Raw genomic sequence first — 24633 nt, forward strand, 5'->3', positions numbered from 1 at the left:
TTTATAGCTAAAACTCACAAATGGGAAAAGGAGACGAATTTAACCTCCAAGTGAAGAGTGGGTGGAAACCTTCTCATGGTGCCATTGCTGTTTACAGAATTGTTAACCAGACAGATGGGTATTTGCACGGTCTCCTTCAGGCATCTGACTCGTGTGTGATTCAGAGTTAAAAGCCTGAGCTCCCTGTGTAGTCAAAGAATCCACTTGGAGGGGAGGAGGGAGAGGGAGGCGATTCTGGAAACGCAGACGGGTGCCTGCGGTAAACAGCGATCAGGCTGGGAAGGCAGCTCTGTGTTCAAAGGAGTCCTTGAATAAACTGAATCCCTAAACAAAGACTATGTACAGCAAATCCTGCACCACAGCCTGCTGCACACAGGCATTTGCAGCCACTCAAGGGCTGTTAGATGGAAGGAAATATTTCTCTTTGCAGCCTGCGATGGTTTTGATGGTGTGGGTGGGCTGGGGAGGCACCAAGTTGGGTTTAATCACAGGGATGCAACTCCATTTCCAGAATATTGCTACAAGAAGGCTGGAGAGGGATTTTTCACAAGGGCATGTAGTGATGAGATGAGGAGGAATGGCCTTGAGCTGAAGGAAGGCGGGTTTGGATTTAGATATTAAGAATATTTAGATATTGAGAAGAATTTTTTTACCATAAGGGTGGCTGTCCATCCCTGGACGTGTCCAAGGCCAGCGTGGACAGGGCTTGGAGCACCCTGGGATAGTGGAAGGTGTCCCTGCCCATCACAGGGGCTTGGAATTGGATGAGTTTTAAAGGTCCCTTCCAACCCAAACAATTCTGTGCTTCTGTGATTTAAAAACAAATTTACTCATGCCAGAAGTTTGGGAAGATGGAGTGATTGAGGTGAGGTTTGTGCTGCCCATACTTTAAAATGTTAAAATTCTGAAAAGCCTTTATAAGTAAAAATGTACAGATCAGGAGTATAATTTTGTATAGTTAGAGTGAGACCATTCAGGTGCATTATTTGAGGGGAGGATAAATCAAACTGCAGTTTGGCTAAAGACCAGCTTGTTTCTCTGAGAGAATTTCTTGCAATTCTTAGTTTGCAGTTGAAAAAGAATTATTAGTGGTTAGTGAAAATGTGTAAGTGTTACAGAAGACAGTCATGCCAATTAAATTATTGCAGCCTGCAGTGAAATAGAAATTCATGTACATTACTCCACGTGTACTTGGCTGCTTCAGTGCTAAGTGTGGTTCTGCACAGATGAATTTTTCACTGTCCCATTTGCCTCTGATTCATTACAGCCCTTATATCTTGGGAGACCTTCATGTTTCAACTCACAGACAAATCTCCCAAAAAAGGTGATTAAAATCTATTTCATTTACCTGCTGCAATGGGGTTCTGGTATAAGGGGTTCTAGTTTTCTCTCTTAACTTGCAGTGAAGATGCTCCTTTTCTGCCCAAAGTTATGCTAAACCAGACCCTAATGTGATTAATACTCACTCCTCCAGCCTGTTAGATCAGATTACTTTTAGCAGCAGTATTTGCAGAGATGGCAATCCCCATATCCTCACGGAACACTCACGTTTATTTATAGGCTTAGGAGACAGAAAACGCCAGATTTTGCTGGAGTTGTTATTTGGGGACAGATCATGTGCTGTGTCCTGCCTGGGCAGAGGCTGGGGCTGGTTTTCAGCAGGGTAATCATGCAAAGACCTGATTTACAAACACTTAAACGAATTTAGGATAGAATTAGTGAAAACAGACGTGCTGTAGGTGTAGTACAGAGTGAGTTTAGCTCAGTTCTTTGCTGTGACACTTGCAATGCTTTGGTGGCTTCTCCAGCCCTCAGTTCAGTCATGCCAAAACAGTATCAAAAAATAAAATCATATAAATCATATAAAATCATCCTGCCTTGCAAAACCGTGTTTTATATAGGTGTTACTTTAAATATTTCTGGAATTGCGGACATAAATTTACATGAATTTTCATACTTTGGTGTCAAATATTTATTGTAGCAGTTACATTTTTCAAAGAGTTAGTGAGCTAACTAATTTCCTTTCCCTCCTTTGGGGACTCTAAAAAGAATTTCAAAGGCGTGCTTGTTCTTGAGAACAAGTTGAAATTGTTCTAAAATTGAAAAGCCTAAACTTAGCGTGTGATGTAAAAGCAAAAACTGGGTAGTAGAAGGCCTTGTCTAAATTAGGGACTTCCAAAAAATATTTGCTGGTGTTGATTATATTAAAATCTTTGGTTTCTGAAAACATCTCCTGCATGCAGCAGGCTGTTTATTGTCAGTCTTTGTTCTTCAGGCGTGCTAAGAGCAGCAGGATTTCACCTTGGCTCTGTATTGCACTGTCTCTTGTTTTAGCAAATTGTCCTAAAGCAGCTCCCTGTGTGAGTGCAGCTCCATCTGCCTGGGTTCATCAGCTGCATTGTCACTGGGCACGAGCCACACTGCCAGATTGGCTTGGCACCTTTTTGTTTGTGTGTGTGAGTGAGCAAGAGACTCACAGTTCTTGCATTCATCTCTTTTAGCTCTTTGCTAAGAATTTTGTTTTCTTCTTAACATCCTTTTCTCTGCAAGAGTAAGGAAATTTAAATTTGGGTTAAAAAGCTAAATTTTGAAGAAATAGTGTAATTAAAAGCTAAATTTAAAGTAAACAGTGTGATTCTGATGACAGTTCAGTAAATCACCTGTTGGCTGTTGCCTTGAACGTTGTTCTATCACACTGTGTGGCAGTAATTAAAAATTGAAGAATTCAGCTAAGAAGAGACCATAATTTTCAAATATTTGTGGTACTTGATAGCAGCAGTGGTAAGAAAGGCTCTCTCAGGTCAGACACACATTCCTGCTTGGTTTTGTGTCCAGGCTGGAGACAGGAACAGATTTGTAGGGAAGGGAATAAGAGATTTTAATCTTTGGGAGGACACAATGAAGAAACATCCAAGGCACAATGTGATGATGGTAATAGGGCACACACGATTATTTAATGAATGTTTTTTCAGCATCACCTCAATGCCCTTGTGAATGTGGTGTTGATTGTCTGGCTGCAGTGTTCAGCACCTCCCAGTGCCTTTGCTCTGCACAGAGCTGCAGTGGAGCAGACACCTCAGTGAGATCTGATGGAGTGCTCAGCATCCAGGGGGAGATGCAGCAAGATCTCACCACGACAGAATTTTTAAGGAAGTGGTTTTGTTATATCATTCATAAAGGCTCTCTCTACCTCAAAGATGAGACAGAATCTGTCTGGTTTGTGAAGAATTAATGCAGTTTTCATACAGTTTCCTGTGATGAAGAAGTCTTGTTGTTACTGGAAAGCAGGATGGATTTTCTCTTTCCTTTTTTGGTATATGTTAATTTTTTTTTCTTTCAAACAAAACAACCCAATAACAATACAAGAATGAGAGAGGGAGGAGTAGAAAAGAAGCCATAGTGCTTGGCAGCAGTTTTGAGGAGAGCAGGAGCTTCAGGGAGTGCTCACCAGGGCAGGGAATGGTGCTCAGTCACTTTGTGGTGTTTGTTTTGTTGGTTGGCAATGTGGAATACCTGCTAATATTCATTAGGGAAGATGCTTTTGGAGGTCTTTGAGGGATGAGAATGCTGTCATCCTCATCCTTTCTCTCCTCTCCTGTTTCTCCACCTCTGCTCCCTGCCGGAAACACCTTAAAATACCAAATCAAAACCATCATGGGGAGTACATAGCTTTAAATGAGGAAGGTTTTTAAATTTTTCTTCAACAAATTTGCATTTTTTAAAACACCTCCCCTTCCTCTTCCCACGTACCAGTTGGGGGAACACCGCTGAAAGACCTTCTGCTCGTTCCACCTATTAATTTAAAAACTTTGTGTCTATAAAAGCTGTTAAGTGAAGAGATTACAAAACAAAACTATTTACTTTGGTGTGGTAATGGTGTAAAGAGTTGGAGAAGCAGGATGTGTCCCCTGCTCCCTCTGGGTCACATTCCCTGCCTGCTGCTCTGTCTTCTGGTAAAAAAGTGACATCTCCAATAATTGAAGCTCCCCACAGCAAACTGCCTTAACTCAGACCTACATGGAACAACCAGCTGAAAACCCAGCAATTAAGACAGCAAAATGTTTGAAGGAAAAGGCCTCTCCTGTTGACACCATTTCTTTATAATCAGGTGTGATTTATGAAGGAACACTAAACATTTTTTCTCCTAAATCAGGTAAAGGCTCCACAGTTATTTTAGAGAGCAGCAGCTCTTAGGCACAGGATGGACACCGCCAGCATCCAAGAGAAACCAGTTTTGTACAGAAACCTTGGGCAAAAACCTGGCATAAAGAACTTTGTGTGAGGATCCCAGGCCCAGCATGGAAAATGTGAGGGCTTAACCCCTGCAGGGACTTCAGGCATGTCTTATTGAGCCCTTCAGGGTTATTAAATAATGGAGATACGTTAAACCGTGCAAGGTTGCATCTGTTCTCCTCGCTCCGTTTGTGGAAGGATGCTCCCAACCGCAGCACGGATGGCACATTTCCCTTCTCAAGTTGCAGCACGCTGATCTGCAGTTGGAGAAAATGCCCTTTTTAAAAAAATTTATTTTAACTTGACTTCAAATTTCCCCTGTGGAAGCTGGGCAACCAGCTGATATCATTCTAGAATTGAATGCTACAGCTTTAAGATAAGGTGCCGGGCGCTCTCGGCGCTCACACAGCGGCTCCTCCCGTCCGCTCCTTTTTTCCTTTCTCATGCTGAAAATACCCCACCATGTTCACGATAAGAGATTTCTCCTTTTTTTTTTTTTTTTTTTTGTTATTTTTCTTCCTTCCCCCCCTTCCTCCTTCTCCGAAATCCACCAAAACTGAAGAAAAATCCAAGTGACTGTTCTTAGCAGCTGTGTGGCCCGGAGTTCAGTGGGGAAGCGGCTTCCTGCCGTCCCTATTCATCACCTGCTTCAAAGGCGGCCTGGCCGCTCCAGTGTGCAGGCCAGGTAGGGTGCCTTTGTGCGCAGGCGGGAGGATTAATATCAAAGCTGCAGCAACCAGGCCCTTGGTCTCGGGCTGCCATTCAGGCAAGCGGGGAGAGGCTAAGAGTGGCCAAGGTCACAGCATCCAGTGTGGTGCGGACTGGGAACGGCTCCTGAGAATAGAGGGCTTCTTATGAAATCATGGTGCAAGCTTGCGGCACAGCAGGTGCCCTTCTGGAACACATACATCTGTTTATGTTGGGATAGCGTAGCTGACAACGGGATAATAGAGCTTTGTTTTTTTTATAATTTTCTTGCTCTTTTTTTTTTTTTTTATTTAAGAAAAAAAAAAAAAAGACAACTCTACGCGCCAGCGTTGAGGAATATCGCAGGAAGAGTGTTCGCTTTGGAAATCATAAAGAAATCTTGCAAAGCTTTAATTGCTGGGGTGGGGGGTTGTGTGTGTGTATACTTAAGCGAAGGGGCGAGCAGGCTGCCTATTAACCATTTAGGATCCTCAGCCCTGCTGAGGAGCAGCAGCGGGATACGGGGGCACCCGCCACACAATGCGACAATGCCTCCCCCTTTTTTTCCTTTTCTTTTCTTTTCTTTCTTTTTTTTTTTTTTAAATATTATTTTTTCGTACGCTTCCGACATTTGTACCAACAAATTGGGTAAGGATGCGCTGGATTTGCTCGGTTGTCTCCATTGTTGGGATTGTCTGGAGGAATTCTGTCACGCTAACGGTGGCTTTTTAAGAGGTGAGGTAATAGTGACGTAAAAATAAAATTGCCAACTTGATGAAATTAAGGGGGAAATTAAGCTGTAGACGAGTTGTCATGACGACAAGGATGTTCTATTGATGAACTGTACTCCTCCCTGTCCAATCAGATAGTGGAGCTGAAGCTGGAGCATGAACAGGAGAAGACGCACCTATTCCAGCAGCACAACGCAGTGCAGGACTGCCTGGTCCGAGACCATCAACGGGAGATCGAGAAACTGGAGAAGCAGCTTCGTGGTGCCATGGCAGAGCATGAGAGCCAAAGTCAGGAGAGCAAGAAACGAGACGGCCAGGTAACGATCAATAACGCGTGAAAGGCGTCCGCTTATTAGAAATTGCTGATAATGAGTGTTTCCTGTTTGCCAGCATTGTTGGTGGTGCTCGCTGGGGGAGCATTTGCGAAACTGGCACATAAACGTGATTTCGTTTTTCTCTTTTTTCCCTTTTTTTCTTTTTCCGCTTTCCCCCCTCCCTTCCCACTGCTGAATAGGGCTTTAAGTGCAAAAACCACAGGTAGCCAGATTAAAAATCCCATGGTGCGCTATAACTCGGCCTATTTATAATCTTGTCTCATTTTCTTTCATGATGGATTTGTTTAAGAAAAAAAGGTATCTGTTCTTTTTCCCCCCCAGCCCTCACACTCACCCCTCCTCTTCTCCTTCCTGGGCAAATCCATGTGAATTATATCTGCTTCGTTCGTGTGCTCTTTTTTGTTTTAAATCTCTGCAGGTAACTCACAAATGGCTTTATCTCCTTTTGTTCATGTCTTTTTTTGTTTCAGTTTTTGTATTCTAGATTTGCATTGTGCGTTTGGTTCCGTGTGTCGGATGTTTGATAAGATGATGTGGGTTTGGGGTCGCTTACCATCACGTTTATTTTCCTACACACACGCACCCCTCCCATCCTCCATCTCTGTGGTCACTGTTGGAAGCCATTTGGCAGAATAACCCCCAGCTGGGGTAGCATTTGACTCTTCAAACTTCTGGATGAAATGCACACTGTCAGCATGGAAAATGATCTTTATGAGTTTTCACTTCAAAAACCATCTAACTGCCTTTTTTTCAATGTATTTTGTAAGGATGGCGTGGTATATTTTCCTAAGAGCCTTTATTAAAAAGGCCTGCAATGGCAATATTCTGAAAACGAAGGTGATTTTCTAGTTTCAAGAGTTTATAGAAAATAATCTTTCCTGATCAGCGTTAGAATTGCTTATCACGCATGGATTATTTTATACCCAAACTGGACTTTTTGGTAAAGCATCTTTAGTGACGCGTTTTCCGCGCACCACCACCTTCCCCATGAGATGTTAGGCTCAGACTAAGAGGAATTTTCACTCTACTTCCCTGTAGACTGGTAGGCTGTGGCTTTTACTAACACCTCTAATGGAGCTAAATGAGACTGAAGATTTACTTTTGAAATCAATTGGTTTTTTCCTTTGGACGGCTCAGACTATCGAAATCTGGCTTAAGGAAGTCTCCATTAGGAAGCTAACGGCTTCTTGGGGGAGGTTGAGAGGTGGATATTGCAAAGCCAGGACTTATTTCTCCATTGCCACCATTGTGGTTTTCCAGTGAAAACGGGATATACTTTGTGAGGACACTTAGAAAAGGGATACTCAGGTGGCCTCTGGAAAAAAAAAAAAAGGAAAATTAAATCTCGCCTTTTATTTTCCGCTGCATTGTAAGAGCGAACAAAGCCTTAAATGGTTCAAGGGATTGATTTTTATTTTTTGCATTTTTTCCTTTTGCCCCAAGATAGATTCATCTTCAGCTCTGAATCTGTTAGCGAGTGTCTTTTCAGAGTTGTAGCCTCCTCTCACCTGCATTTCATTTTGCGGACAAAGGCAGAGCTGTAACTCCCACGTTAAAAAAAGGCAGTTTTGGAATTATATGGAATTATTCTATCTACACACCAGTGCTCATCCCAGTTCCTCTGTGCTCTATAACACTGAATACAAAAGGAGAGGGACTCTCTTCAGCAAATGCTGAGAATTGGGAGGTGTCTCTGAGTCCAGCTCTGGTTTGTGCTCTTGGGGGTCATTTCTGGCAAAGGTTGGAGCCCAAAGTTTGGTTGTGCTTTCTGTTTGCAGGGGGATCCACCATGCTACTACAGGTGCTCTATGGAAAGCTGGGAATTTTCACAGCTATTGGGGGAATCTGAACAGTCTGAAAAGCGGAGTTTGGCCTTTTTATAGAGCTTTTCTTTGTAGTTTGAATATCCCTGTACAGTCATTTGAACATTGATGCCATGAGAATGACATGTAAATCAGGGAAGAAAAGGCAGTTGCTTTGACTAGAAGAGCTGGTGTTTGTTTAATCTCTAGTGAGACTCTCCCAGCTTTCAAGGACACAGATTTTTCCATTTGGGAAAATAAATTTCTCTTCGTTCCTTCCTCTGGTCTTTGTATTCAAATCCACCTCTGTCTTTGCAGTAGCTCAACAGACAACACTGGTGTTTCCTGTGGAATTGCAGCGCAGATTTTTAATAATTTTTTTTTTAATCTTTGCCTGTTTTTACTAAAACGGCGTGTTTTGGATGTCTGATTTGATCTGAAACATTTGTCAGGCTCTTAACAAAGGTCATTTAATGAGTATTTAACAACACTGCATTTTAAAAACCTGTTAAATTGGAACCATCTTTGACAGCAGTAATTTTTAGGAGTGCTTTGTGTCCCAGCGAAGGTGAGATGAAATAGGAGTGGAGGCCATTTTGCTTGGCGAAATGAAAAGTGGATTTGCTGGGTTATTCGAAAAATTTAAATAATAATTAGTGTTAATCACATATGAGTAGCTTGGTTTGAAGGACCTATCTGCTCAGGGTTGGGTGAATGATGTGAAAGCACCGTTATTAAAGGTATTCACTGGAAGTCTTTCTTAAATCCTTTTCCATATGAAAGAGTAGCGAATACGTATTTCTTAATATAAGTGGTTAAAATATGGATTTCTCACTGTATTCCTGAAGATGGCTATGACTGAGCAGATCAATTTCTTTTACTAATACTGTGAAGATTAATTTAGTTTTTTTATTGCATACCCAAGGTCTCTACTTTCACGTAGGTCTTCAGATACTGTGAAAGACACTGTACAAAATAGTTAGATTTTATTCAAATATAAATACATTTATTAATGCTTTAATCTCAACTAGAGTATAAAAATTAAGATGAGTGCCTTGCCAGATTTCGATTAAGTATAAAACAATGTTATTTCTTCGTGAAGTCTGATATATTTTCAAGAAAGGAATTTGATTGAAGCGTATCACCTTTTGTGTCGATGATAAATTTCTGGATAACGATTGCATTCCGCTTGGATTTATCCATTTCCAGGAGTCTTGCTCTGATTTTTCCACCTGGGTTTGCAATGCTTGGGGAGGAGTAAATTGACTTGTAGGTCAATAAAAGTCAAAGCAGTACAAAGGCTTTTATGCCATGCTGTGTTCTTGTGGGCTTTTAAATCCTGTACGTTTTCTATGAATTGCCATAATGTTGTTGTTCTTTAAACAGTAGCTAATCACACAGGATTATGTTTGTTTGGTTTTTTTTAAAGGGGAGTGATTCAAAACTTCTATTTAATTTAGATATTTGGATTACGAGCATTCTTAAGTTTGCTCATTCGTTCCGCATCTCCCTATTAAATTTTAGTTTACTCATCAGTTCACAAAGCAGGGAGTTCCTTGCATGATGGAGACCTTCTTTTGTTTTAGTAAAAGTGGTGTTGCTACGAAATGAGCAATTTTCTGACTTCAGGTCACAGAGGATATATCCAGTTTGCTTGGCAAAAATGAAGTATCACAGTTAGGAAATTTTAATAACTGAAGCGGAGGGGCTGAGGTGTTTGTGGTGCCAGTTGTGCCCTCGTATTTCCCCTTTATCCTTTGAGTGTCTTTTTCTCCCCAGCATCTTCCACGTGCCCCTAAGCAGCTCAAAGATTTCCATGTTCCAGCTGCTGTACAGAGTTGGATCATTTCCCTGCTCGTTCTTCCTCCGTTGACCTCTGGGCAAGAAGAAGAAATAAAATATACCCCTGTAACATCAAAAACAGCGCTTGGCACCAAAGGAGAGGAAAGAAAGTTTCCATGAGGAAGCTGAATCCTCTTCCCAGGTTGTGTTCTGAGATAATTGGCCAGGCCACTGTGTTCATCCTGTCCTAATTGGGTCAAGAGCAGCTGGAGTGCTGGGGCACGTTCTGCCCGCGTGTCACTGATGTCACCATGTTCAGTTTTAACAGCCAACGTTGGTGCTCTCAAAAATGAGGCTGCTCTAAGAGATCACTGCTCTTTTGGGGTGTCTTGGGGCTCTCCAGAAACCCTTATTGGTTGGAAAAGAGAAGCCTTGAGTCTTTCTGAAGCTGTGTGAGCACAAACATTGAGAGCGGAGCTTGTCACAAAAACCGCAACAAACAGGCTGGAGGTGGTAAGAGGAGTTAATAAGGAGTTATCCCACGACTGAAGGATCTCTTTCCTCTTTCCTCTCTTGCTTAATCCCCTTGGCCTGTACCATCATGGTTTGCTTTCCCTTCTCAGAAATCAGCAGCTCCTCCCCTGGTGTCCCATGTACAGCACATCCCATCACTTCCTTTCTGGCTTCTCCTCTTCGTAAATTGATTTCTTTGCACTTGGGATCAACAATCTTTCTGCAGCTATTGCTTTGCACCTGGTTTTGTCTGAATTAATTTGAGCCTGTGGAGTTTAAATAAAAAACCAGTAGCAATCACTATTTTCATTCCAGCAGTGATAGTTATTTTCATTCCAGCAGGTTCTTGGTATATACTTGTGGTTCTGTGTAGATAATTAGTGTATCAGCCAAGTGGGGGAAACAGAGGACATTTATCTTGGCTCCATAAATGTATGAAGGATGGCTGTGCTGTTGTGTGTCTGCTGCAGAGCTCTGGCTGCTATTGACAAGAGAAAATACAGAAAAAGACCCAGTGGAGACATTACTTGTTCAGTGATAGCTAAATACCCAACTCATGGCCAGTTATGTCTGTATGCAAATACAGCTGCAACAGTAACTTTGCAGGACTATATTAATAAGAAGGATTTGGGGAGCATTTTTTTCAGAATAGGAGGCTCTCTTCAACTTTGATGTGAAAGAACCTATTGTTTCCTACAGATAAATCACTGATCAACTCTTGTGCTTCATGTAATTGTTTTCCTATCTCCAGACACCTGTTCCCACATGGTTGTTCTCCCAGTATCAGTGGAAGCAATTTGCTGGAGGGGATCTGGAGGGTACAGATAGAGGTAGCCTGGGAAACATTCAGATGCTGACAGTGCTACTGAAGTCACTTGTGTTTATAATTTGGAGTAAATAAATTGTATGACTCATTTTTTTCTTTTGCTTCCTTTCCTTTTCTTAGCAGAAGATGTCTTTGGCATGGGAAGAAATGCACTGCTTGCAATGCAGGCTTTCTCTGCAACCAATCTGAATCCTGGAGTTGCAATCTAAATATTTGTTTGTTGTATTTTACTTGGAGAGTGGCTCTTGGGCTCCTGTAGGCAGACAGCCGTTCCCTTTTAGCCTTTCCCAAACAAAAGCTTTTGGCTGTATTGCAGCATGTTTAATTTACCACCAGTCAGCCCAGGAAAATGAACATGATTGTTGATGTAAAGTATTTAAAGTACCAAATATTTGTTGCAGCACTTGTGTGGTTTTCCTTGGTTGTTATTCACAGTCTGCTGACTCAGGGCTGCTGTGGATCTCATTGATGGGGAATATCTGCTGGAATCAGGGATCTGGTGGTGGGTCCCATGGAGATGTTCACACTGGGCTTTCATTTCACTCAGAGCATTGCTGTGAAATGGTCAAATGCAGCAGTTTCCTGTGGAAATACTCAAATACTGAACCCACAGAGCTGGCTTTCACTCGAGTGAATGCAGGGGAGCTGTGGGAAGAGTTTGGGCTGCAGCACTGGCATAATCTTTGAGATAAGAGTTAAAGATGAGCCTTTGCTCTGAGCTGCAGCAGACAGTGCAGGCCCAGGGTTCTCTCCATCAGGGTTTTCTCCATCTGGGTCTCCTGAGCACACCCCATCCCTGCTCAGCTGAACCCACCTTGCCACGTTTGTGTTCCTGTGTCCCACTCTGGCTGAGCTGCTGCCTTGGGCTGGGACACCTTTCAAACACCTGTTGATCCAGCTGTGAGCATCTGCCACTTCCTCACTTCATGCACCCTTCAGAGCGTCCTTGTGCCTTGTGTCTGATGTCTCCAGTGCTTTTTCTTGACTCTCACTCTTTTCATTGGGACTGAAATTGGATTGTGAGGAATTTGGGGTGGGAGGTGTGACTTCACTCTCTCCTTTCACACTTCAGTCAGCCCAGCACTTGAATATTTAAAGATGTTTTTGGAAGGCATACATTATAGTTCACTAATGGTCATCTGCTGATTAAAAATGTTAAGTTAACTTAGGAGACAACAGACATTTTGTGCTGTCTACAGTGTATGTAAAAGAGAAAGCAGTTGCCATAGAAACTAGCTCATCACATAATAAGAACTGTGAATCTGAGATGGAGTTCTTTTCAACAAAATGGACTTTCTGTTTGTGTAAAATGAAATTGAATATATCTGGTAGTTATTTTAACACTGCAATCAGTGTTTTAATATTCTTTTTTGTTTCATTTTAAATATTGGCATCTGAAGGTGGAGTGTATAGTTTCACTCATCTAGGGGGCAGGGTGTAGATCATATAGCAGTAATTTTATTTATATCAGCATTCCTTAATTAGGAAGAAGTGATTATCTCCTGCATAGATGTTAATAAACATAGATTCATTTCTCTGAATAGAAATGAGATCAGTTTTGCTCATCAGTGAGATTTAAAGTATCTTTATGCCAGGTTTTAACACACCACTAGGTGTGGCTTTGCAGGCAGGGTTTGTGTGTGATGGCTGCAAGGAATGATTAACACTAATAGACAATAAACTGTGCATGGTGTGAAATCATTTCTCACATTAAAGTTACATTAAGAAATCCTGAAGTCAGAAATGATCAAGTACAAACAGGTGCATGTACAAACAGGTAGTAACTGCAGCATTTGAGGTGGTGTAATGTAATTTCTAAGCAGAGAGGCAAAAATTCTGTGTTAGTCTGCAGAAATGGTCAATTCCCAATAAAATCTCTTGATTTTGATTTAATTGAAGGAGCTTCTGCTTTCTGTGTGAAGATCAGTGTATGGCAAAGCCAGACTCTGAATTTGTTTATTGATATTACTTCCAATTGTATCCAAATCTTCAGAGTGTAGTTTTTGTGATATTGGATTGTTCTTCCAAATATTACAACTAAACTTGTTCAGTAAAAGTCTGCTGCACACAGGAGGGAATGCTTGCTCACAACTTTATTAATGGTTTTTAGCTATTTTTTATTTTTTGTGTTACCTTGTAATGTATTTGAGGCAACTGTTGAATAGGAGGAAGTTGACTTCTCCTAGTCCATAGAACAAGTGCAGCAATTTGGAAAACAGCACTGCCATCCACTTCAAACATTCCCCTGAGTGCTGAAGGGACATCCTCTAATGGGAGACCAGCATTCATTCAGGAGTTTTTTCACAGCATCATAGAATAATTTGGGTTGGAAGGACCTCTGGAGGTCACCGTGCCCAACCTCCTGCTCAAAGCAGGTCTGACTTCAAAACCACATCATGTTGCTCAGGGCCAAGTCCAGCTGAGTTTTGAAAAACCTGCACTGGTGGAGATTTCACAGCCTTCTTGAGCCATATGCTCCAGTGCTTTACCAATCCAGTGTGAAATCCCTTTTCCTGGCTATGCAGCTGGATATCTGTTGTTAAATTGTGGATCTGTAGGTTCTTGCCCTTCCTTCAAGAAGAGTCTGTGTCTGCTCCACAGTTCCTTACGCTCAGTTGAAGACAGCAAATTGATTTCTCTTTGGTGTTCAGTTCTCCAGGCTGAATAAACCTGGCTTGGTGAATCTGCAGCCCATTCCTCAGCTTGCAGTGTCTGAGGTGCCTGTGGATGGCACCCTGCTCTCCACCCTGCCTGCTCACCCAGGAAATGCCACCCACAGTCTTTGTGTCCATCATCCAGGGCTTTGGAGCAGCTGTCTCAGCCCCATCTGAACTTGTTGGCTGACTCTTGACTCCTCTTCAAACCCTGAGAGTCCTGTGAGTTCCCTGCTCACACTGGAGAGAGATCTCTGCTCACACTCTGCTCATCCCTCCAGTCTGTGTCCCTTCAGTTTGACTGTACAGACCCTGCAAAATCTGTATCAAAACCTTGCTAAAATCAAGATAAATTACACTGACACTTCTCCTCTTTCACTGCAGAAAAAAACCACTTTATTCAAGCCTGCCTTGCTCTGGTTTATCCAGCTTGCTGTTCCCAGTGACCCTTTTATGCTTCCTGCACCTGGAAATTAATTTCATGGGGATTTATGCCATCATTTTCCAGGGATGGAGGTTAGGTCTGTGATTGCCTACTAAGGTGCTATGTATTGCAAATTAAGTAGTTAAATTTCTTAGAGTGTGCTTTTTCCCTCATCCCTTTTCTAAAGAAAGATTATCCAAAATCAATTTAGTCTCTCTTCCTTAGGTCATCAGATATTAATTCCATTCACTCACTGCCACCATAAATCAAGTTTTGAACAGTAGTCTGGCTGTTAAATGATATATATCTTAATAGGAGAGATCCTATGATCTGCTCAGTTCCTCAATTCAGAGGTATTTTAAATACCAAGTGAAAGAATGAGACACTGGGCGAGAAATGGTGACAATCTGTACTTTGGAATGTTAACACCACTTGTTTTGGCAGCAATACTGCTCGTAAAACAATAAGATCCATATGGATGCTAATTTTCCCAATTTTGAGTAATAAATACAACCTCTTTATGGTTTAAGTAATGATATTACTCAATACCACTGCAGGGTCCAGTAGATGGTTTCATGATGAGGTAATAAATAGCGATTTTGGAGAGCTGATTTATTTGTGTTTTTCTTTTATGTGGTTTCTGATGGGGGAAGAAGAAATCCCAGAGCCAGTGCAGAGCCTTGCCCTCTCCTGTAGCTGACATACTTTGGCTGAAGATATGTCAGCTGAGAAATATGAGCCCATCCATACAGCTCTGCACGTTCCCACATTAAAGTATTGTAAAGGAACCTTCAAGTGGAAAACCAGTAACAAATTGCAGCTGAGATGCTCATGGCAAATTGCACTGCCCTGTGTGCCCCACCACTGCTCTGCCTGTTCCTCCACATGCTGCTTTAGCCAGCAAGAAAAATGGGAGCTCCTCTGCTTCTCCTCTGCTGCACAGACAGGAGATGAGAGGGGGAGAAGCCCCAGGTCCTGTGGTGGGTTCTGTGCAGGGCTGGGATGATGCTGCTGGCACAGACACAGCTTCAGTGTTTCACCAGTAAAATCTCTGCAGCTGTTTCCCCACTGGCCCAACCCCGGCGTCTGTAGCAACTCCTCAAAGTCTTTGGTGCCTCAGAAGTGTGGAATTTGCTGTCCCATCCCATGGAGGGGCAGCCAAATGCTGTTTGCTCTTCAGCCCTGCTCCCACCCCAGTGCCATGGCTGGTGTGTGCTCCCAGCTCCAGGAATCCCAGATCCATCCTTCAGAGCTGCTCCAGCCCCTTTCCCACCAGCTCTGGGCTCTCCACACCCCACACAGGCTGGGCTGGGGTTGTCCCTGCCAGTTCTGAGCCCTGAGTGACAAAGAGGTGCCAGCAAAGGGCTCCTGCCTGGGTTCTGTGGGATGGGCAAGCCAGGGAGATGGGGCAGCACAGTGCAGTGCCAGCAGTCTGCTGGACTGGGTGGTGCAGCCTGTGGGGCAGTGGCTGTGGGCTCTGGGGCCATCTCCTGCAGGGATCCAGCTCAGGGGATCCCATCTCCCATCCCCAGCTCAGGGGATCCCATTTCCCATCCCCAGCTCAGGGGATCCCATTTCCCATCCCCAGCTCAGGGATCCCATTTCCCATCCCCAGCTCAGGGGATCCCATCTCCCATCCCCAGCTCAGGGATCCCATTTCCCATCCCCAGCTCAGGGGATCCCATTTCCCATCCCCAGCTCAGGGGATCCCATTTCCCATCCCCAGTTCAGGGATTCCATTTCCCATCCCCAGTTCAGGGATCCCATCTCCCATCCCCACCTCAGGGGATCCCATTTCCCATCCCCACCTCAGGGATCCCATTTCCCATCCCCAGCTCTGAACTGTGCACTGGCACAGCCCTGCAGATCCTTGGTATCATTCCACACTTCCCATCCTGATTCATTATCTGTTGCCTTTTCTGCTGCCATTTGGTGTTTCTGTTTTCCCTCACACCCAGATAAGAGCAGGGATTTTAGGTTCTGTGTTTGGGGATGTTCCAGACAGAGAAAACACTGTGAGTCCTCAGCTGAGGGCTGTGGGCTTGTGCTGGCCTCAGACCTTTGAGCTCACAGAACTGTGCATTCCTTCTCTGCAACTTATCTTCTTCTTTTTGAAAACATTTTTTTTTCTTTAAGAAACAAATTAGAAATAAAATCCATTCTTTTAAAGTACAGTGATTATTTTCAGTATGGAGTCAGACAGCAGAGCTGTTCCTTGGCCCAGTCACCTTTGAAGAAATGATTGTCACCTTACCTGAAGAAAAACTGTTTCTTCATTTGAACGAGTGGCACAGCCTGTGACAGTGATTTAAGGTCTTTAGTGTTGATTTCATGCAAGAAAATATTTTTCACAGTATGACTTTAAAGTAGACTTTTTTCCCCCAATTACTCTACATGTTGGCAGCAAATTAGCTTTGAGGGAATATTGTGCACATCACAGTTCTCTGTTGATGTACTGGGGAGTCATTTTTGGATCTTTTAGCTCAGTCAGACCAATGACTGACGCTGTTCATGTCTTCCCTTTCTGTGGATTTGAAAGACTTCCTTTTGACAGAGAGGGTGAGATGGAAAAAAAGCAGCCAAAGTACAAGAAATGATTGGCAAAGTGATGATATCATCGAGTGTTCAAAGCCTCTGCAAATTGAAGCTTATTAAGCTGACATTTTGTCTTCTATCCAGCACTAATTGGAATCATGCCTGGGTGCATGATGTGGAAGGTACTTAATACCTGAGTGTTTATCATGACAAAATGACAGGAATCGATGTCAGGGATGCTGTAGATTTCTGTTTATTGTAGAAAACAATATATTTCAAACGGCAATTACATACCTCAGAGTCATTTGTATTCATGTGTCTGAAAGTCCTCCTAAAATAACGCAAATAAAAAACTTTACTTTTGACCCCTAAAGTATTGACCCTGATTGTCAATATTCCGTTCTCAGGTTTTAGAGTTGTTCTTCAGAGTCCATAAAATCATCAATAAAATAGTTTAAAAAAGGGACAAAACCCTCTGACACCGTGTTTTCACGTGAAACAGATCTGAAAATCCCATGAAGAGTGAACTCCGGGTGATACAATTCTTCTAAAGTTGTCTCTGACAGCTTGAGTTCTTTTGTAGTCTGTGCTTTCTGCTGTATTGGCATCTGTAAAATGAATTTAGAAAAGAGAAACAGTGGAGAAAGTGATTTTTGGAAAGGCAGCTGCTGCAAACACAGAGTACACTGGAAGATTTGAAGGAAGCTGCATGTTTTCCTGCTGTATTTGGTATCCTTAGGGATTTCTGGGTTGGAGGGCATCTGTGTCCTGGCTGGGCTAGCAACAGGACCAGTCTGTTACTCTGCATCTTCATCTTGGACCTTATGGAATTCAGATCTTCAATTAAACCTCTAGTTTAATATAAAATTAATATTTGTTCAGCAGTGGATGAAAACAATAAGCTGATAGATGACATTGTTACCTGAATTGCTGTTTTTAAGGGAGAAGGGATTGGTAATTGCAGAGTAATACATTTTGTAAAAACCCAAACAAAGCAGAATCCAGCAAAAAGCCCACAAACAAACAAAAGGGAAAAAATGCCACCCCAAAACCAAATCAATGGTGTGTGGATGCTCACAGGAATTACTGGCCATTAAGTGACTGATGCAGCTGCCTGTGTGTCCCTGTGAACTCCAGCAGTCCTGTAACTAATGAGATGTTGACAAGCAGTAGTTTAGGGGCTGCTGGTAATTATTTGTATTGCTGGAATCCTCTTGGGGGTCTGAGCCTATGTTGTGTTAGTGAGAACATGGAACAACAGGCAGTTCCTGTCCCTGAGAGCTGATCCCATAATTGTGCTTGTGGGATGCTGCAGGTGGGGGCAGCAGGAGGTTGGGGACCTGAGATAAACAGGGTTCATCACTTGGTTCCTCTGTAGGTTGGCATGGCTGGAGCAGGAAAGCAGAAGGCACAGCACACAAGCTGCCTCGTTTGAGTGCCTCTAATAACATTAAAAAATGTCCTTCCATGGTTTGTGTGTGGCTCTGAGAGACAGCTGAAGTGTGCTGGCTCCTTGCCATGTCTGCAGTGGCTGCTGCTATCAAAGCTTCTTGTGTCACTGTAAGGAAAAGGAAAAGTGTTTGACTGAGGTGGAGATGAGCACATGAAGAACATTTTTATGTTCAAAGTTTGGGGACCCCTGTAATGATTGCCATGCTTACAGACATGCTGGTTGTTCAGCCCACTCGAGTTTAATAGGAACTAACTGGAGCTTTCTGAAGCTGTGCATTGCATGGATTTCCTCATGGGAAAGCAAATTTAAAGAATAATTTGTTATTGTACCTTCTATCTGTTGGATGCTGTTGTTGGGGAGTGCAGGGGGAGTGGAGAGAACAGGACCCAAGCTGTCAATATACTGTTGGTAATATTAGACAGAAAATGTTATTTTTTTCCTGCCAATATCAGTTTGGGATACATGAGGGAGTGTGTTTGTGTATATATATGTGTCTGAGTGTGTGTATATGTATTATTGCCCTCTAATGGATAGAGTCTGAATGGCTCAGCTTTGTCTGCTTATATAGGGGTTGTAGCAAAGCAATATTTTCAGGATGGCTGATATTTCCCATTTTAGAAGAACTTTATAATGTTTATTCAGAATTATGATGCATCCTTTGTGAGTAGCATTCCTTTAGTTTGTGTAATCAATTAGGAATTCTGTAGAAAGTCTCACAGCTTGGAGAAGTGCCTTTTCTTTGTTCTCTGAAGGTTTAATTCAGCTCAGCCATAACTGCCTGAAAATCAGCATTTCATTCTGCTATCTTTACCACACTGCCAAAATAATTACTGAATTTTGAACAGATTTCTGTACAGCAGTGACATCAAGGACCTTTTGGATGGATAGATGTTGCTCCTTTGCTCCCTGTCCCAGCACCCCCAGGTATCCAGGAGCTGCCCAGCTCCTCAGGTGGGGATGGAAGAGGGAATGAGCTCTTCCCTGGCTGATGGGTGTTCCCATGGGCTGCTCCTCCCCATCCTGCTGAGCAGCTTCCTGCTGCTCCCACGTGTTGTTTGTTTTCCAGGAAAAGTGGGAAAAGTGTGTAATGTAAAATTAATTCAGACTGAGTTCTCAAATCTAGAGAGATTCATGATAAGGTCAAGTGGTCTAATGATGTGTGGTAGGTTAGGGTTTGTTTTGCTTTTAAGTAAAACTGTATTTGCAGGTAAGTGGGAAATGACTTGAGGAAGGCTGCAGGTTAGGTGGGAATGGGATTACAATTGTCTGTGCTGAGAGTTGTCCAGTTCTCCATGTTCTCTTTAGTGGAATCCTAACTCCACCATTTCTTCCTAGCAGGGCTCTGCTTCCATTCAGTAAATACACATGGGCAAATTCCTTTTCAGAATGATGTTTTTTCTCTCTGCAGCCATATTCTTTTCCTTTTCAAGCTTTGCTGTGCAGTGTGTGGGACATGGAGCAGAACACACCTGGCTCACAGCTTCCTTCACCTCCCACTGCACATCCATGGAGCAGTGAGTGTCCAGAGCCTCCTCCCTCCCCTCCAGGAGGGTCCTGAGGGGGTGTCACACAGAGATTCCTGATGGATATGGATTGCAGCAAGCCAAATATTCCTACTGATGAAATCCTGTCAATATTCAGGGCAGAACAGCAACTCATTTCACAAAGCTCTGCTACAGCACCTCCAATCTCTGCATGCTTTTAGCTGAGCCCATCACATTTCTATTTATGATCCAATTACAAGCTGAATGTAGGCTGGAAGAGCAGAAGGAGCAGCACATTAATCAAATTCCCTTGTAATGACTGTGTTCTCATGTGGGTGATGCTCTGAGGTGTGATACAAGGTAGGGGACACAGTGCTGGCTTTTCCTGTCCCTACCCAGGGCTGGGCTGGACCTGCTCAGCTTGGCAGGCATCCACAAAAGGCTGTTGTAGTGATGGGAGAGCTTTTTCCTGGCAGCAAAAGAACTTGTCCCTGTGTTTCAGGCTACTACATTTTCCATTAGTGGGGAAAAATAGAAAAAAATTTGCATATGTTAAGAGAGAGATGAAGGATGTGGCAGGAGCATATTCTCAGCCCAAGATGGGGATTTTATCTGCATTTCTCAATATTGGTGTTTTTCTTCTGAACATGATGTTTCCTAGCAATATGCTTTTTCCCTTGGAGAAGTTATTTTCCACTTACAATGCATTGGCAGCCATTGTTTGTATTGTTCAGGATCAACCCTGGGATTTTTCTGAATATTATTTGATTTGATGACTTTGTTCATCAGTGGTTGTTTAGGGCACAAGAAGGGCACAATGCTTTACTGGGTCACATGCTCACTTAATGCATGCACATTGTGGTGGCAGTAGTAATAGCTCCATTAAAAAACAAAAGGTAGCAACACATAGGAGCTCTGGATCTGGCCAATCCCCTCAAATTACCATAAATATTTGAGCAATCTGAATAGTTTTGGACTCTGTAGTAAAGCTTTCCTGTTTTTATCTGGCACTGAAGGAATGTGGAATAAAGTATTCATTTAACAAAGTATAAAAATATGTGTGCTATGCAGTTATAATCATGTGTCATTAATCAGAAAATACTGCAGAAACTCTGACAAATTAAAAACACAAGGATGTGTCTGCAAGGGCTTTTTCAGTCATTAAAAAGCTGCTTCACCTCTCAGGCAAACTATTTAATGGCAACTCCTTGCTCAGTGTACTGACATCTTCAAAGGCTCTGACATCTGTCGGCCTTTGAACTACCATTAAAAAATATTATCCCATTTCCATTCTTTTATGCCCATTTTTTTAATTATAGTCCTTCTTTCAAGTTAGGAACATGGTTGGTTTAAATGATGCTGTCCTTTCGTTTTCAGCCACCCAGCTGCGGTTTGAATAAATTGATGTAGAATCAAAGGCGGGACTTTAAAGGGAAAAGGTTTGATGGACTTGGACTCCGAACCAGATGAGGTTTTATGATGAAAAGGGTTTAATCCCAGCACAGGCATCGCTTCTATCACTCCAGCAGTACAAAGCGATTCATATATATAGGTTCACGAGAAATGATCTATTTTTTTTTTTTTTTTAGTTTTTTAGTTTTTTTTCAGTTTTTTTTTTTTTTAAACAGCACAGATCTCTTCAGGACTTGCAAATGTGGCATTAGCTAATATTCAGAGAGCTGATTTCCTTTCATCCACCAGAAGCTTATGATTATAGTACAGTTCTCGAATTGGAAATGAGAGCTGCAACACAGATTTAAAGCTCTGCTGTCTGATTTGTATTCAATATACATGTCACTGCGGGACAAGGCAGTCTAGGCCGAGCTGGTTCAATGAAGGGAAAAACAGTTTGAGCATCAGAAATTCCTGGGGGGGGTGGGTGGGAAAGGTACCAATTAATTCTTACCTGCTCTACCTGAGTATTGTGTGGGATGCTTAGTGGATTACTCTCACTGCAAACAAACCCTTGATAAGGTTTCTTCAGCATCTCTGGCATCAGAGGCTGCCAGGGAATACTCAGGATTAATCAGGAATGGCTCCTAAAGCATCCATTTATATGGAAGGCAATGTTTGTTTTTCTGTGCCTGAGTTTCAAGGAGGTTTTTAGCAGAGACAGCCCTGCTATTCCTTTATAGCCATAGCTTTCATTAATGTGGTAATTAGTCCTGTGTGTGGGGAAAACCAAAATCTCTGTCTCACAAGTGCATCAGAAGCCATTTGTCAAAACTGCCACCTCAAGGTATCCAAGAAACACTCTCTCTACTAGTTCCCTGATCTTTGTGTTAGTAAAAACATGCTACAAAGTCATGATTTCTTATTTATTTTCATAGAGTAAGATTGTGCCCTTCAAAACAGTGATGCTTTCTAGAGAAGGAAAGCAACAGGTTTCAAAATTCTGCAAAACTCTGTCCCCTTAGAAGGCTGAAGCACAGAAAGAAGCCAGCTCCATTTGGTGCTCTGCCTCCAGTCAAGAGTTTCTCCTTCAAACCCTTCCCACAGCTGTTGTTCCCTGCCAGAATATTCAGTTTAGGAATAGTACATTTCTCCTGATTTCTTAGTTCAATTTTGAGGTTGTGTTTTGGGGTTGCTTTTTCTTTTTTAAGAGAGTAGTAAATATAAACATAGACCTTTTTTAATGGGTTATTTTATTTAACCGCTATTTTATAGAGTTGGTATGTATTTAGATTTTTATGTTTAAGCTGTGTATTAATATTTATTCAGAGTACAGTAGATCCAAAACAGTTGCATAAATAAATGTGAAGAAATTCCTGCCCCAGGATGCAGTGGCCTATTTGTCATTCAGAAAACGAAGAGGCATCAACTGAATTCAAGGACAAAGTGAGAAGGATGAAAAGGACAGAGATCAACAGAAAGGTGCCTGAGGAAGATACTGAGCCAAAAACCCTCTCGATTGCAAGAGAAGAAATGTTAGGCAGAGTTTCCATTTCTTTTGAACAGATCATTCTGTGACTGATGTCATCTTTCTGAGCTGCTAGCTGTGGAGCTTGCAGAAGATCTCTGAATTCAGGAGAGCCACTGTGGAGATGATGGGAATTGTGCAACCAGCACTGGAGGGTGAAAATGCAGAGAGGGAGACTGGAACCAGCATCAGCTGGGTGTGTGTGGCCATGGGTACCATCACTGAGTCCCAGCCTAACACCTGAGCTGCTTAAATAACACCTTCTGCAGGACTTTGATCCTCAGGTGAAGATGACACATTTGTGTGTTTGATATCAGGATTGTCTCTAGACATAGACTACTAGAATGACCTTCTTCCAGTGAGAAATTCATTTGAAAAGGAGAGAGCCAAAAGTTGGAGCTGTGTGTGTAATTCTTCATCCTGTTTGTGTAAGCAGCTGATGTGAGGATGAGAATTTGCCACAACTGACTGACAGGAACAGTGCAGCTGTTGTTGCTGCTGTGCAGAAAGGAGGGATCTGTACAGTCAGAAGCTGATTATTTCCTTCAAATCTAAACCTGTGAGTGCTACAACTTTTATTTCTGGAGCTGCTGGATTTCAGGATTCCTGCCCACACATATTGCCAGTCATGAGGCTGAGAACAAGGACTTCACATTTGGTTCAGGATGTCACCTTCCCTGTGGCAGTGTGACATCAGAAACAAGAGATGCTCCTGCTGCTTGGCATCCTTAAGCAGAGCAGAACAGGGCAGGTGGTGCATTGAAATCCTCTGCTGTTGGCCCAGACAATGACAGCATTGGGTTCCTTAGCTGGCTTCCTGGGATTATGCTGGAGTTCTGCAAACTTTCTCTTTTTCTCCTCAATAAGAGGGAGGGCAGAGCTTGGGCAGAGCTGGGAGTGCTCCTCAGCTGCTCTTGAGAGGGTCCTGGCAGATGCCTGGATGGGAATTGCTGTCCAAAGTTGGCTTTTCTACAAGCATGAGCTTCAGAAATGGAAGATGACAGAATTTTATGCATGGACATTACTGAGGCTTTTTATCTGCATCTTTTCTTTGGTTTGTCCTGTCTGGTTTTGTGTTTTTGGCATAAAACCCTGATGGGATGTGTGAGGTAAAACTTGGGAATATTCAAAAGTTGTGTATTTTGAACAACAAACACATCCAAAATAAAAGTGTGTGATGCTTTCCTAGGTAGTTTTTTGAGGCATGGAGCTGTTTTGGGCTCTTTTACTTACCGTGAAATATTTTCTGTAGCCGACAGGCAAAGACATTCTCATAGACAATGGAGTGTGTTCCTGTTCTGGGGACAAATTGGGAATTATAATACATTTAATTTTGCTGCCTCATAGAGATGAATGTCTGCAGTAATCCTTAAATCTGCAGTACATCGTGTCTGCATTTAAATCAGCATGATATATTGTTCAGGAAATGTTAATGCGTTCAAATTTAATGTGTGGAAAATTTAAATTCAAATGTTTTTTAAAAGCTTTGACTTAGGGGATTCAGGACACAAAATGCTCTGAGATTGATGTGGTCCTTCCCAGTCCACTGCAGAGATCTTTAGGTTCCATTTCTGGATTCCATTGCAAGAAATGCCTATCCTTCCTTAAATATCAGTAGCTTTTCCTCACTTTCAGAACAAGTTTTACTCTGATGTTGTTTCAGAACTGAACATATCTGTAACATTCCTCTGAGAGGAATATTTTCCTTTCAAATCCTGAAATGCAGAAATTAAAGTTCTTCATGAAGGAAAACAGGGAAGATGTTTGGTGTCATTGGCATCAGTGTCCATTAAGTACAGTGCAGATTGACAGGTAGATTTTAATGTAAATTTTAATTAACATTTAGATTTTAATTTATTTTTTAGCCACTCTGCATTTTATTTATATTTTGCTCTCACAAGTTATTATAAGGGATCACTGCATTAAACAGGTATTTATGGCTGATTTATTTTCTTATTTCCATCATATTTAAGTTCCATTAATGCAGTTAGGTAGATTGTTATGTGCCCATTTGAGTGTCTCCATTAAAATTCTGGGTAGAAAGACAGAAGGAAATGAGTCCTTTCCTGGCAGGTCCCTTAGCAGTTTTATCCCAATCATTTTGTTTGTACAAGAAGAATACAAAGGTAAACATTCCTTTCATCAGATAAAAGGAGAGGAGAAAGAAGGCGGAATTTTTAATTTTTGTCTCACTAGTCTGCTTCAAAGCAAATTCAGTAAATCAGGGAAGGAAAAATACTCTGGATCAGTCTCC

General features: G+C 42.2%; 1 protein-coding gene across 4 annotated transcripts in view; it reads left to right on the forward strand.

Annotated features, from left to right (window-relative positions):
- Positions 1-24633, forward strand: part of CEP112 (centrosomal protein 112) — a 174748-nt gene that overhangs the window by 64630 nt on the left and 85485 nt on the right. For all 4 annotated transcript variants that reach the window (XR_004419831.1, XM_033077052.2, XM_033077050.1 and 1 more), the window contains exon 20: positions 5786-5968. Coding sequence is in view for 3 of the 4 variants with exons in the window: in XM_033077052.2 (XP_032932943.1) it covers positions 5786-5968 (183 nt within the window). In the remaining variant the exon portion in view is untranslated. The remainder of the gene's footprint in view (positions 1-5785; positions 5969-24633) is intronic.

Source organism: Catharus ustulatus, chromosome 20, assembly GCF_009819885.2.
Source record: "Catharus ustulatus isolate bCatUst1 chromosome 20, bCatUst1.pri.v2, whole genome shotgun sequence".
NCBI lineage: Eukaryota > Metazoa > Chordata > Aves > Passeriformes > Turdidae > Catharus > Catharus ustulatus.